Source organism: Manis javanica, chromosome 4, assembly GCF_040802235.1.
Source record: "Manis javanica isolate MJ-LG chromosome 4, MJ_LKY, whole genome shotgun sequence".
In the NCBI taxonomy this organism is placed as follows: Eukaryota; Metazoa; Chordata; class Mammalia; order Pholidota; family Manidae; genus Manis; species Manis javanica.
Window position 1 is genome coordinate 157,043,345 of NC_133159.1, and position 15,489 is coordinate 157,058,833.

Below are 15,489 nucleotides of genomic sequence, written 5' to 3' on the forward strand. Positions count from 1 at the left end.
CACCAGCCATTTGTAAGAATGCCTGTTTCCCCCACTTCTCATCCAGTACTTTGTGATATGAATTAGTTTTCACTTGTACTTTTCTTAGTGTAATACTGAGCATATATTTTAATGGCTTGAAGTACTGTTGAACTTATTTTTTTGTGAATTGTGCATTTTCCCATTGGCTTATTGGGTGTTCTTACTGATTCATACAAACTCTCTCAAGGCCTTTGACTTGAATGTTGAAAATATTTTTTCCCAGTATGTCCTTTGTCATTTGATTTTGCTTATGGGGGGTTTCTGCTATAAAAACATTAAATTTTTAAATTTATTTTATGTTTTTAGTCTTTCCCTTATGGTTTCTGGGCTTTGTGTCATATTTAGAAAAGTCTTATCCTCTAAGGTTATTTTTACAACTCCATGGTTTTATTTATTTTTTCTAGTTCTTAAAAAAATTTAGATATTTGATCTATTTGCAACTTATCTTGGTATGAGCTGTAAGATAGATGCTAACTTTTTATCTTCCATAGCTACATGGATATCCCACATGACTTCTTAAATAATCCATCTTTTCTCTTTTAATTTGAAAGTCTACTTTTATAACATGCTAAAACTCCAACATGTCTATTTCTGCATTTCCAAGCTGATTCTACTGACATATTTAGTCATGCTCCAGTACCACACAGTTTTTGTTACAATTACTTATCAAAATGTTATACTTTGTTAGGATTTTTTTTCAAAATAAACACAACCATAAAATAAATCAAACATAATTAAGCAATATTAGGAGAGTATTGCTTAAATGTTTTTCCTCCAAACGAAGCTTGTTGTCAGGAATCATACTGGAGCTGTTATTTTCATCAATTTGCCTCCGTGCCCGAGAGGATCCCTTCTGAATTTCACCAGTAGCTCTACAGGATTCCACATGGAGCCCCAGGGACAAGAGCCTTACCTGGTCCAGGGTCATATAGCTTGGGTATGACAGGATGGTAGATGGTCACTGGAAACTTGGCCACTGAGGACTTGGACTCCAAACTCACTGGAGGGAGAAACAAGGTCAGGATGGGCAGTACCATGTCTGGGTCACTCTCCACAGTCCCCCTGGGAAGCCAAGATGGTGGGGGAGTGAAGGTTCTGGAGAGGGTGCCCTGACTGGGGTGAGAGTGAGGACCCCATTGAGTCTATGGCATTCTGGCCCCAGACTTGCTGGAGCAACCTGCTGAATGTCTCCTAAATTCCTGTTTCTTCCCTGGTGAGAATCTGGTGGGGCAGGGTGGGCTTGGAATCAGAGAGTCTGATTAAGTGTGACTCGACTACACCATTTATTATATGAAATACCTGCGGTCAATCACTTAAATCTCCTTCTCCAGCTACAAAACCAGGATAACACTCCCTGCCCTATATTACCTCACAGGGTCATTTTGTGAGAGGAAATGTTTGAAAAGCTAACAGCAAAGAGAATTCCTTTAGTTTGTGGTCATGGGTACTCCGTCCCAAGGTTCATTTTCTCTGTTGGTGTCCTGGGAATGCACTCTGTGTATCTAGTCAAGAGGAAAGGGTGCCTTTAATTCACCCAGGAAGAGACAGAGGCTGCCCTGAGAGTGGCAGGAATTGTGCCCCTGGGAATCCCTGGGTTGGGGGACGGGGGGGTTGGGATGAGAGGATGCAGACAGAGCCCCTGCCCTAGGGACTCGGAGTTCTGCCACATCCCTCTTCCCTGTTGGTGCCCAAGGCAAGATGCTGGTGCACAGCCTGGCTCTCTCCTCTGCCGTAGCTCAAGTCTTCAGCTTTGGAAGCTGCACAGAATGGGGACCAGAAGTGGATGGTTTCCAGGTGCACAGCATGAGCCACCTGACCTCATAGAGAGATGCCTGTTCTCCCCTTCAAGTCACTCTATGGGGTCAATGGCAACATAAGGATAATACCGAGTACAGTGACTGGGAAGCTGGTGCCTTGGGTTAGAAACAGGGGCGAGGGAAGAGTCTGAAATGCAGGAAGATTTCCTGTGGGAGGGAGACTTTGAGCGGGCCTGGTGGTGCTCTCCAACTCCCTAAGCATTTTGCTACCTAAGAACAGGCTCTCACCCACATCCACCCTACGGAGCTGGTACACCGTGCTGGTATATGTCATATGCTGGAGGACGAAATTCAAAAGCTTCCGGCTATTGGTTGAAATGGTCAGCTGCTTCTGGCCTCTGCCCTGCACCACCCTGTCTGGAATGTCCGCGAGAGTGTTCAGTGTCCCCAGAGAAGCTGTCAGGGTGACCTAAGGGGTGAGAAAGGAAGATGCTAAATGCAAGTAAAGGCACGTACCCAGGATGGCCAGCAGGGGGAGCACTAAAGGGGAGAGGAGAAGCCCCTGGGAGCGGCGGTCTGGCTCGGCTGGGAGTTGCTCTAGCTGCATGGAAAGAAAATTAAGCCCTGGGCCCTGTGGTTCAAGGGCCACTTCTCAAAACATTCTGATTTCTTGGCTTGAAGGATTCCATTCTCCTGGATTCATTCTTTCTCCTGCTGGCTGGTCCTTTCGACTTCGTTTGCCAGCTCTTCCTCCTCTGTCTGACCTCCAAAGGGAATTTTTCAGGGTTTGCTTCTGCGTCCTCTTCCCTTCCTATTCTATACCTTCTTGCTAGGGGAGGCAGCTTTACACACTATTCGTATGCTGATGGTCTTAAAATTTAAGTCTCCAGCTCCTGTCTTTCTGAGATTTGACCGCCTGGTTGGTTGTTCTGTGAGGAAGATTCACAGGCAGCTCAAACTGTTATCTTCAGAAGTGAACTGTCAGTTTTTCACTGTAAACCTGTTTTCTAGCCTCTCCCTGGTTCTCCCTGCCTCATGAATGGCACCTTCATCTGCTCAACTTTCAAGTCTCCAAGTGGAGTGTTTCCCTCACACCTACAGCCTGTCTCTTGTGCCTTCCATACGGAGCTGGCATTTTGGTTCACTTCTCTCCATCCAGATTCTGCTCCCTAATGCTACCCTCTTCTGCCTTCTTGCCTTCTGCACCAGCCAGTGATCTTTGTGAAAGAAATCTGGATTATGTCATTCCTGCTGAAAACGATTCAGTCAGTTGGCAGGTATTTTCTGAGATGCCAATTACAGGCACTGGGAAAATAATGATGAATAAGACAGATTCCCTACCTTCCAGAAGCTTATATTCTAGTGGGAAAGAATGGCAATAAGCATATCTTGACTTGTATAAGCAATTCAGGTACAGGTAAGTGCCATGAGGAAGACACACGGAGTACCCAGCCAGGCCTGAGGTGGGGGCTTTCCTCGGGAGGGCAGAAAAGCCTCTGCAGGGGGAGCTGCTCTGCCAATTTGTTCCCTCATTGCCTGCTCCAAGCTCTCTCTGGCAGGCAGAGGTGGAAAATGAAAACTATTCAGGCTCCTTTTCAGGTACAGTTCTGGATATGGTTTACACCCCACACCTCAGAAATGCTTGCACAAGGCCTTGATTTGGAGCTGTGTTAGTGGGGAAGAAGGGCATGCTGCACGGAGCCAGCTTGCTGGCGCTAACCCTGACAGAGGCCACACAACACGGGAGCAGGAGCTGTGGCTGTGGCGGTGGCTTCCCCTTGAGGCAGAATCAGCAGCGTCCGCGGTGGGGCCATTCTCCGGAAGTCCTCCCTGGAATTCCAGCGAATTCTTAGGGCTGGAAAAATCCTGCCTTCTCCTGGTGCCCCTGGCCTCTCCCAACCTTGTACTTGGGGTCTGATATTTAATCTGGACAGGGGCTCTGCCCAAACCTGAGACCTGCCACCCCGGAAGGAAGGAGGCACAGGCAATGAACCAAGGATAGGATGCCAAGTGCAAACTGGGGCTGGGAAGGGGACTCTTGCCTCATAGATGGGAACATCTGGTCCTTCATACCGGAGACCTAGAGGACACAGGAAACAAGACACAAAACACCATTTGAGAGGAAGCAGAGGGCTCCCTGATGCTCAAAACTTCCCAGTGACTCCTACACATTGTTCCACGGTGCCTTTGACTGACACCTTCTATTCAGAAGGTTGACCACTCCCTTCTCCCCAGAGTTCTGTGAGATGGTGTCTGCGTCCCCAAGCTCCAGTGATTCTAAAGGCTCTGATGCCCACCCTCAGCTTTGGACAGGTGCTGTGAATTAATCCTGTCTCTTCCAGGTGTGTCTGTGACTGAAGGGAAGGAAGCAATGGGTAAATAATGCATCGTCCTTATGAGGTTCCTAGACTAATCAGATTCTTAGACAGGAAGTAAAATGGTGGTTGCCAGGGGCAGTGGGGGGTGGGGGTGGGGAGCTAATGTTTAATGGATTCAGAGTTTCAACTGGGAAGAAGAAAAAGTTCTAGAGATGGATGGTGGTGAAGTTGCAGAACAATGTGAATGTACTTAATGCCAGAACTGTACACTTAAAAATGGCTAAAATGGCAGATTTTATGTTAGGTATATTTTACCATAATGAAAAAAGGAATCATCTAAAATAGCAAATAATTTTTTAATGACTATTCAAAAACACTAGCAATTCATCCCAAATGTATTTACTTGAGAATCTCTGTTTTTATATGACTAATTCGATTTCCAATTCAAATATATTGTGTCCTAAATTCATCTGTGAAATTAGTAAATAATATTGACCTCACAGGGATATGTTGCTGAACTAGAGGAGTGTGTAAAAGTCCCTGGTGGAGGGGAGTTGTAACCGACAGAAATATTCTTTTCTGTATTCGCTCCCTGGGGATGGGCTCATGATTTGCCTACTCCCATGACGCCGGAGGACACCAAAAAGCCGGTTATGTCTTCAGATTCTTTGAGGCATGCAGACCGTCTTTGTCTATGTTACTATAGATCCCCAGGGAGGCCGCAGCTCTGAAGGGCCATTCCCAGTGGTGGAACCAAGGAGACTAACATTAAATGAAATCATGTCAAGCTTCTTGAATTGTACACAGCATGTACTCAATGAATGACTGTTCCCTTCTGCTCCCTCCTTTCACTTAAGAATGAATAAGAAAGTTACCTGGGTCTTCTCCAGGTGAGAAAGTACCTACCTGGGATGGGAACTGTGTGCAGGGGCATCACCTCCACCCCATAGACCGGGTACCCAAAGGGGAGGTTGGGCTGAGCCAGCAGGGGTGGTGGGCGGGGTAGCCCTTCTCTGCAGGGAAATGGAGCCATTAGCAGCTGCCCTGATGCCCATCCTCTTTGTCCTGAAAGGGGTGCCTGTGCCCAGACCTTTGTGCTGCCAGTTGGGGAAATCTGAAGTAGACTGTCCCTCTCTCTTCTCCATTCTCTCCCCTTCCTTTATTTCCACCCTTCCCCCGGGCCTCTAATTTCACAAAGAAATCAAGGCAGTTTACAACAAAGCACATAAAAAATTGAAACCCAGCAAAAAAGAAGAAACAAAATAATCAGACTCTAAGGGCCAACACGGCTGTGGTAGCTGAATGCCAAAGTCACCTCTGAACTTCCTGACAGCCAGAGCTATAACGTGACTGGCCAGTCAGTACTGGTCTTATTCAAAGGACAAAGCAGACCCACTTCTGAAGGGAATTGAAACTTTTCCTGGCACTGAACTAAAAAATAAGATATATCACAAGAAAGTTTATACGGCAGTGGTTGCTGTCTCTATATTATTTAAGTAAACACAGTGACAATTTCTATATGGTTTTGCAGTAGCAACCTTCAGTCAAGGGCAAGTGCATAACACAGGCTAGTGAGATTGAGTCTTTGAGGGACTAAGGTGATATGGTTGAAATGCAGCCTTCAGGGATGCAGTTTAACCAAGAACATCATGTAGATTACCTGGAAGAAAAGATTATACTACTGTAGTGAACATCTATGGGAATATGAGAGAGACAAAACTTTAAAATGAGGAAGGACATAATAGGCAATTAACAGAAGAAGAAATACAAATGGCTCATAAATTTATGAAACATGTTCAGCTTCCATATGAATCAGGGAGATGCAACTTCAAAATAAATGAAATACCTTTTTCATTAAAGTTTTAAAATTTGATGATAGTGTTGGTTAGGTGTGTGGGGGCTGGAAGGTAGTACACTTACCTACTCGTCATGAAAATGTAAATTAACATAGGGCAACTTGAGGGCAACTTGGCAGTACTTATTAAAAGTAGAAGTAAGCATATCCTCTGAGCAATTCAGAAGCTAGGTAAGGGGAGAAACACTTGCATGGGTAAACAATAAGACATGCATAAGAGGTTCATTTCAGCATTGTTTGAAATGAACAGCCTTATACACACCTTATGAAATAAGGAAAGCATGAAAATATAATGTAGTATTATTTTTATAAATTGTATAAAGGTAATAGTGAATTTTCCAAAAATCTGAGCATCTTTTAAGAGGGGACTGGTTTAGTAGAAATCAGTGTATTCCTATTCATAACTGAATTTCGATGAAAAAGAAAGAACTAGATATATAGATAGCTCTTAAAAACAGATCATTGGATGAAAAAAACAAATTTCAGAGTGCTTTATTCTTATGGTACCAATTACATTAAAAATAGACACACAAAAATCCAATAATATATACACACACATATATATATATACATATATATATACACACACACACATAAATATGTGTGATTATATGTTTTCATCTGTGTGTGTAACAGCATAAAAAATAGTGAAATAATATATACCAAACTCATAATGGCAGATTCCTCAGCTGGGTTTGCAAGGGGGCATATCAAATAAAGAGGCAAATGGGAGTGAGAGGGTTAGTTCACATGGGTTTTTTTATAAGAAGCATTAGCCATGTACTCCTCTTGAATTGAATCATAATAGGGAGACAATACAAAGGATCAGCTTGATCAATCAGACAAAAGTGAATCAAAGATCTGATGCAGTTTCAAGCTCCATTAATAATTTCAAAGATACAAACAATTAAGAGGCATAGACAGAGTACGCAGAGGTCTTGGGCATCCTGGGTAGATCCCCGGTCACACCTTTCCATATCAGACATGTGCTCTCTGGCACAGGATAACAGCATGATCTCCAGGCAAGATTTCGCTGGATTCCCTCACACAGTGGGAAGCATGTGAGTTTGAATAGTCTCCATTTTATACCCCCAGAAAATGGTAGAACTTACGTGACATTCACCAGAGGCCAAAGATCCCAGGTTACTTATAAGTGATTTCTTTGGCTGGAGACATCCTGCTAAGAGCCTTATACACACCTTATGAAATAAGGAAAGCATGCTTATATGAATATGTATATACACACAGCCTTCAGGGACTCCCTAACTGAAGGGGGGAGATAGAGTCCCCGTGGGCATGAGCCTCCCCGTCTGATGGAGGGTGGTATAGCTGTCACGGAGCCACCCAGACGGGAGCAGCAAGACACACGGCTTAGCTCGACTTTGGGAACCCTTACAGAGCCACAAGCTCTGGAAATTAATACAAAGCAGTAGATGTCAGCCTGGTGGAGTGGGGCGGGAGGGACGGCAGCACCAGATTCTGGAAGGGCTTTTGCAAACTACACAGTCCCAAAGACTCACTACTTGCTGGCACCGAGAAGCTGTAGAGTGCCCCATTCTCCCAGGGGTGCCGGGACAGAAAGGCTTTTGGGAACCACTGATCCAGATCAAGTCTGTAGTTGCTGAGCTGAGAGAGGTGGATTTCCAGCCTGAAGATGCCAAATGAAGATCAGAGGAAGAGAGTATGTGGGACAGAGAAGGGAAAACAATCCTTGTTAACTGGGGGTTTTCTAAGAATAGGTCTGGGAGGATCTGGGGCAGGGCCCATGGTTAGCTGCTGAGTAGTGGTGTCCAGCCTCCTGGCCTGAAAGCCAGCCCGTCCCTCTCAGCCAATATTTTTTAGGGATGCAATGCCCGGGCTGTGATAGATAGCTTGGCTTACAACTGTATGGCCAGGCCAAGACCCAGGTCTGTGTCCTATCCATCCTACAAGCTCCAGATCTGCCTTATCCCAGCAAGAAGCCGCGTGCATAGGAGCAGGGTGGTCTGCAGATGGGGTTTCTGCATCTGAGTGTAATTTATCCAGGGTGTAATCACAGCTGGTGTTTGACAGGGTCCCTAAGACTGGATGGGAAAATGTGAAGATCTTGAGCACTTGGACAGTTGGTATGAGGAGAAAGACACCATTAGCTCCAGGTCAGATCTTCCTTCCTGAGCTCGGGGGACTGAATAGTAGAAAACTTTCCCGGAGCTGGGGCCTCTGGGACACTGCTGAATCAGGTGCCGGCATGTCAGCCGTTGAGCATTTGGTGCCTCGATGACTTGACCTAGCCCACCGTACACTGTAAGCTTGGGCATTTTGTGTGACAGAAGCATGTAAGGCAAATTCTTGCCCACTTGCCCCCCATCAAAGGACACACAACCCTTGATACATTTATCTACACAGATAGAGAGAGAGATAGCGGTGAGCTGGAGCTGACTTTTGATGGCATGGGAGAGCCCATTGTTGAATTTCTAGGAATTTTGCAAGCCATTTAGTAAACACAACCATTAATAAAAATTAAATTATACTTTAAAAAATAAACTTTAAATAAACCCTTAAAATGAAATATAATGTAATGAAAAGAGAGCTAATAAACACTCAAAACCATCACTTTCTAATTACTTGACTACATTACCATTATCCCCGCTCTTAGATTACTCACATCTGCTATATCTGCATGGTGGAGAGATACACCGATGGTGTATCTTTTTCCAACTCCCCATCCAGTGATGTCATGTTGGTAGCTTGAAACCAGCCACAGGGTGATTATAAACCATGGAAACTGGCAGACACTGCAAGCCACTGTCAAAAGCCTCAAAAACTGTTTGTTAAATATTTACCACCACTGTTTCTACCTCTCCACCCACGTACATAAACACACCCATACGCACACACAGATACCCACTCCACTTTTAAACACACGAATGGTCCTATACTGCACAAATTTCCTGTACCGTGTTTTTCTGACTTAATGAATAACAGAGCTCTTCCCCATCAGTGTGTCAAGATCTGCTCCATTCTTTTCATACCTAAAGCTTTGTTCTCAGAAATTCTCTTCCCTCAGAAAGTGAGCCACACCCGGAACTCTGCCCAGAGTCACTCATCATTTTGTGCCCCATTATTCAGTCATTTGTTGACTGCCAGGCCTAAACTGAGCCAAATGGGACAAAGAGAGCAATAAAGTTCCATTTCTGGAATGGGGAGAACCAAGACTAAAACGCGAACAAGTAGAATCCTACGTCATCCGTTTGGGAACAGGTAAGGCCTGCTCTGAATGTCACCTTTTTCTTGAACATTCCTCCTGGACTTAGAGCTGCAAGCTGCTCTCCTTCCTAAAACCTACCACATCACTCCCTCTGACTGCTAGTGTAATATTAAGCTTTGGACTGAACTCTTGAATTACACACAATTTGCTGAACCCATTCTACAAGCCACAGTCTGCCCATACTCGCTCAGCACCGAGTTTAGCACTCCCTCGGATGATGGCAGCTCTCAGGGACTGTGAGGTGGAGAATGGACACGACCCCAGGGGAGGGTGCACTGACAGGAGCCTCTCTCTCACACTGGAAGTTCACTGACAACAGATCTACATCAAATTTATCTTTGTACCTAACTCAGCCTCTTGCTCAAAGCAGGCATCCGGTGTGTTTTATCAGCTAATTGAGAAAGATCTGAGGCCCTGGCAAAGCTTCCCCCTGCCTCGCTACATCCTTCTTGGCATGAGACCCAGTTCACATCAGTTATGGTGTGTGCGCTGCTTGACTCTGTTCATACCTGTATGACCAGGTATAATCCTGAGAGAGCTGGGTGTTTCCACAAGCAGCGGAGGGTAGATGAGAAGAATGGCCTCCTTGGCCTTCCTTGTCTGGAATTAGTTCCTTCTTGTATTTCCTCCTCCAAGCTCCCTCCAGGCCAGTACCTCCTCCCAGGAGGCACCCAGCTCAGGTCCTCTTGTCACCCCCTGGGCCCCCATCACATCTCTCCAACCTCCTTAAAGCTTCTCCCCTGTCCTCCCCCCTGCACCCTGCGCTTCCTGAAGTTTGCACCCCTGCTGGAAACAGCCCTCTTTTCTTTCCCTCAGAGGCCCTGTCCTGCCCAGGACAGAGACAGAAGCCCTCTTCCCATAGTGAGTGGCAAAGAGAGACTGGGAGTCAAACCGTGGGGTCCACCCTGGCAGGAGGCTGGCAAAGGGCGTCACAGAAGTGCAAAGCCAGGGCACAGGTCCTGCTTGGTGTGGAGCTGGTCCCACCAGATATTCATATGCTTTTCTTACCTCCTCCACTACCCCATAATCTCATGGATGCTAAAACCTAATACAGTTTTAAGCCTCTCTCTGCATCAACTCATTAAATGTCACAACTACCTAACTCCTATTTTCCCTGTTTTACAGAGAAGAGTAAGCAGCTGGCCCAGGTCACCTAGCTGGACTTGGAGGGTGCAGGACCTGAGAGGAGCCAGCCAGCCTCCCTTGGCAGCACTGGTAACTACTGAGCCTGACAGCCGCTCACCCAGCATGGTGGGCCAGGGTCAAAGTGATGCCAGAATGCCCTGCGTATTGCACCGCAGCTCTGCCTTTCTGTGCTCCCTCCTGTGGCAGCCCAGCTCTCTTCCGGGGAGTCTCCCACTGGTATGTAGTTTGGGGGATAGCGGCTGATTCCTGAGATCCCACCTGGAGGGGCCCGAGTCGTCCTTCCCCTTCCTTGATTCATGACTTAGGCCCAGTCATCTGAGCCCCACGGCAGGGACCCGGGGACTGCTCATCGCAGAGACTCAGACAAGTGTTTTGGCCGCAGAAGCACTTCCCTCCCACCCACTGCCCACGGGTCTCCCTGCCTTGCCTAGACCTTTCTTCTGTGGATTCTCCCCAAAAAGCAAGGGTGACCTTTTAGAGAAGTATCTCAGATCATAACTTGCCACTTTTTAAAACAGTTCAATTCTTTGCATTACTCAGAAAGCCAAACACACACTCCTCCTCCTGGCTTACAATGGCCATCATGAGCGGCCTCTCTCTGGGGTCGTACACCACCAGGCTTCCCCTGACTTACTAGGCTTCAAAAGCCATGGCCTGCTCTCTTGTCCTTCTGCCACCATGGTGATCCCGCCCTAACCTTGGGCTCTGCATTGACTCTTCCTGCTGAGGCGCTGTTCTATGGGAGATGGGGGGACTCCTGCTTGGCACACAAACCAGAGTCCAAGATCACTTTCTTTCAGTGTCCTGTTAAATTTTATGCTGTCAACTAGTATTCTACCACAATATTTTAATTTGTATCTCCATATAGCACTTATAATGATCTAATATTTGGGGTATTTTTTGATGTATTATGTATTGCCTGTGCAGAACTATAAGGACAACATGAATAGAACACAACAATAACAGCAGGTGATATTTTTGCTTCATAGCGCTTCTATGACAGGACCTTTATGAGTTACTAGTTTCTTCTGTGTTGACACAATGCACCTTACAATAAGCCTAAAGGAAATACTTATATTACAATGTCAATATGAAAACACTAAAGTACTCCAGCCTGTTCCAAAGCCTAAGTCCTGAATTTTGATGCTATTGTTTTCTTTATTATAGCATGCCTTCCACTTAACTCATACATGATAGCAAAAAAAAAGAAGATAAAATGGGGGCTGGGCCTGCAAGGCCTTTCATGCTTCCTTGGTTCTTTGTTCCTTAGCCTTCATGTCTTCGTCATCCTAACACCTGTGGATTGGGGAGGTCTCAACATCCTTCCCACAAATTCTCTTTCGGTATAAGCTAGCCAGGATCAATCCCTGATCTTCTCAACCATCAATCCTGTTCCATAACACCCCAAGTGTTTAATGCTTGGCCTTGCACATAGCAGAGGGACAGTATGTTCTCAACATTCAGGTGGTGCGACTTGGTGAGCCTGCACAGTCACCTGCCACGGTAGCCACCAGCACCACACTGAGGTGCTGAACGATCTTCATTCCTTTGCTCTTTTTTTACTGTGAAATATTTTAGACATGCCAAGTTTTAGAAATCCTCATTTAAGGGCTCCTTCCTCAGTCCTTGGCTTACTCGTAATAGTCCCTCCCCGGGATGCCTGCAAGACAGGGAGTCCTGCCTTTTCTCTCTGGACACACGCCTGCGGGACACAGACTGAGTTCTGCTTTACCTCAGGCTCCAAGAGCCCTCATGGTCTGCGTTACCTCCTCTGAAAGTGTTCAAACTCCGCCTGTCTTCTTGCTTTCACGGCAGGAAGCTCAGTCTGGCTGTAGGCATTCTGAAAGTTATAGCTTTCCTTCCATTTGAGGGTGTCACACTTGCACTGGTTTTTCGGGAACAGCCTAAAACAAGAAGGGGACCATGAACACGGAGTGGGTGGATGGGTGGGTGGGTGAGAGGGACCCTGAGCTCTAATGCACTGGTTGCTCAGCCCGAGAATCTCCTTTCCCATTCTGGCCTGTCCTAGTTGGGGTGAGACCCTGGAACCCCAGCAGTGGTCCCTCCCAGAGACACTGGGAGAGGAGGGGATGGTTCAGGGAAAGAAGGTCCCTTTCTTGAATTAGCCTCCACACCAAATTTCCTTAAACTTGAGCCGCATGAAAGTCAGTGGTATCTGAGCCCCACCGGGAGAGGAGACCAGCAGGATGGAAAGGCAGCGATCTTCCTGTAGCTTTGGTCAAATAAATTTTAAGGGACTTTGCTGGGTGCTGTAGAGAAAAGAGACTGTGCCCTGCAGATCAAGCACTTTCCTGCTCCCACTGGGTAGAATCACTTTAGCAAGCAGAACAGGTTCAGGAAGGTAGGGAGCTGGCTGTAAAATGGCCTCAACAGAACATAGCAAACCACAGGAGGAGCAAGGGAGGTATCCTACCAATGGGGAGTAACCTGACATCTCACCAGATTCCATCATAAGTAAACAGGTTCCTGAGATGTTCCTCAGGGAGAAGCTTTGGCATCTGGACAGCCAGAGTAGGGCGAGCGGGCTCCAGTCTGAGGCTGCTGTGCAGTACACGGAGGGACACATTTCTGAAGACCGACAAAACAATGGCAAGTCCTAAAATGAGGGCTGAGGTCTTGAGAAGCCACAGAAATCTAGAGCTGTTGGGACACAAAAAGGGCAAATTCCATTCAAATCTTTTTCTTGATTACTTAATAAATGATTTGACTGTGTAGTATGAGGGGGGAATAGTAACTTGAGATATGTAAGTTAAACCTACATCATTTACTATTTACCAAAATTATTTTTTGATAAATAGAAGAGTAAAGAATCAGGTTGCAACCAGAAGACTCTGAAAATCACAAGCAAAAGGGAAGGCAAAAATATCCCAAAGGGAAAAAAAGACTGCAAGGTTTGCAGTATTAATGTCAGTGTAGTTGCATTCAAGGCAAAAAAAAAAAAGTATTAACTAAAACCCAAGAGCTGTCGGGTAAAGCAGAGGCTCTCTATTCCCTGTCCTGAAGGTGTGGGTCCAAGAGAAAAGGAAGAAACGCCCCCTATAATGATCAAATGCAGGATCCACAAAGCAGCTGTAGTGATCATGATCTTTAGCCACTGCCAAATAGGATTAAAGTACCCCTAGCAAAGAATGGCAGGATATGAAAGGAGAAGGATTACAGACCCAAAGATAGTCATATTTGAACATCTAACATCTCAGTCCTTAACAAATCAAGTCTCAAAAACACACAAAGCGGTAGAGCAACTCAGTGGTTGAATTCACATTCTGTTAATAGCTTTTAGAACATTACAAAAACTGGCTACATGTTTGGACATGAAGGAAACTGTAATAAAGTAGAAATAGTTCAGATCAGATACTCTGACAGGATAATCACAATGTAACCTACTAATAAGCCCCTTTTCCCTGAACAACATGGAAATGTTTATAAAGCTTTCTAAAGTAACTCTTGAATCAAGGACACATCAGAACAAGAATGTAAAGACAATCAAAGGCACTAGAGCTCTAGAATTGGGGTAAGAAGAATGCAAAGTGAGTCTGGGATTTCCCATGGTTCCAGAAGGGAGGGGAGCTACCTAAGGGGACCACAGTCATGTCCAAAGAAAGAGGAGCCAGTTTAAAGGGTTTTGTAACCAGCCAGATTTGGGATGTTAAAGAATCAGCAAGAACCATGACTATAATCAACTATAACACATTGAATAAAGTATTTAAATAAATAGATTTTAATAGTTAGATATCTAATACTAAAATCAGCTTTAAAATTAAAAACTAATTTTAATCATAAAATTCCTGAATGTCTTGTAATTTTTAAAAATACCTATTGGAAGTTGTTTTCCACTACTATTATTTTTTTTTTTGAAATGTGATTATTTTTCCTTTTCTTTACAATCTCTTTTCAAAAAAAAGAAAAAGTAATGGGTTTCTGGTAATGAAGTGAGTAGATGGCTAATACATTACAGGTTCCCCTGCTATCTGAAAGCAGAGTAGTCCCATGAAATTTTGCATAAGCCAAAATGGCTTAAAGCAAAGAAGTAGTTACCATTAGTTTACAAAGAAATTTTTTTAACATTCCAAGACCCAAAAAGTAATCTTTCTTAGGCTTTTCTCATTCCTTAGGGCACACATGGCTAACGACAAACAAAACAGATTGAGATAAAGCACAGACGCTGGCAGACGCAGCTCAGAGCGCTCACGGCTTGACGCAGAGATGCTGAGTGTGGTTCCCGGGGAAGGAGCTTGGCGGCGCCGCTCTCGCTGCTTCTCTCTATCCTGGCTGGTTGCAAGACAAATGCTGAAGGCTATTTTCGTTCTTCACCTTTTTTCCTAAAAGTGGAAATCCTCTTCCGATTTCTTTCAGCTAGTAAAAGTGGGTACTAATGTAGTTCTTTCAGTGATGAGAACATACAGTTTCAAAAAGGTGTACATACCTTTTGAGTTGTGTAACCTAATAGTTGGATACTTGATTGTTTTATTATGTAATTGATAAAACAATGATATATAATCATATTAGTTCAAACATGTATTTATGCTGTCTGGGAAGTGTGATTATAGTTCTCGCAGAGAAATAATTTGACTAATTTGTCAAGTGTTCACCAGCTTGTAAAACCCGTGTTAGAGCTTAAATACCTAAAAAAATATTGAAATGAATTTTAAAATGTGTAAAAAAAGAAAATTGCTAACACTATTGGTGGGAATGTAAGCTAGTTTAACCATTGTGGAAAGCAATATGGAGGTTCCTCAAAAAACTAAAAATAGAAATACCATTTGACCCAGGAATTCCACTCCTAGGAATTTACCCAAAGAATATAATTTCTCAGATTCAAAAAGACATATGCACCCCTATGTTTATCGCAGCACTATTTACAATAACCAAGATATGGAAGCAACCTAAGTGTCCATCAGTAGATGAATGGAAAAAGAAGATGTGGTACATATACACAATGGAATACTATTCAGCCATAAGAAAGAAACAAATCCTACCATTTGCAACAACATGGATGGAGCTGGAGGACATTATGCTCAGTGAAATAAGTCAGGCAGAGAAAGACAAGTACCAAATGATTTCCCTCATTTGTGGAATATAACAACGCAGCAAAACCGAAGGAACAAAACAGCAACATACTCACAG

At 44.6% G+C, this 15,489-nt stretch overlaps 1 protein-coding gene across 1 annotated transcript in view; it reads right to left on the bottom strand.

Annotated features, from left to right (window-relative positions):
- B4GALNT2 (beta-1,4-N-acetyl-galactosaminyltransferase 2 (SID blood group)) overlaps window positions 1-15,489 on the bottom strand; it is a 43,200-nt gene that overhangs the window by 10,163 nt on the left and 17,548 nt on the right. The window contains exons 2-7 of the mRNA XM_036999169.2: window positions 12,805-13,005; window positions 12,111-12,248; window positions 5,003-5,109; window positions 3,821-3,858; window positions 2,067-2,247; window positions 935-1,021 (exon numbers count right to left, since the gene is read on the bottom strand). Of these exons, the coding sequence (XP_036855064.1) occupies window positions 935-1,021; window positions 2,067-2,247; window positions 3,821-3,858; window positions 5,003-5,109; window positions 12,111-12,248; window positions 12,805-13,005 (752 nt within the window). The remainder of the gene's footprint in view (window positions 1-934; window positions 1,022-2,066; window positions 2,248-3,820; window positions 3,859-5,002; window positions 5,110-12,110; window positions 12,249-12,804; window positions 13,006-15,489) is intronic.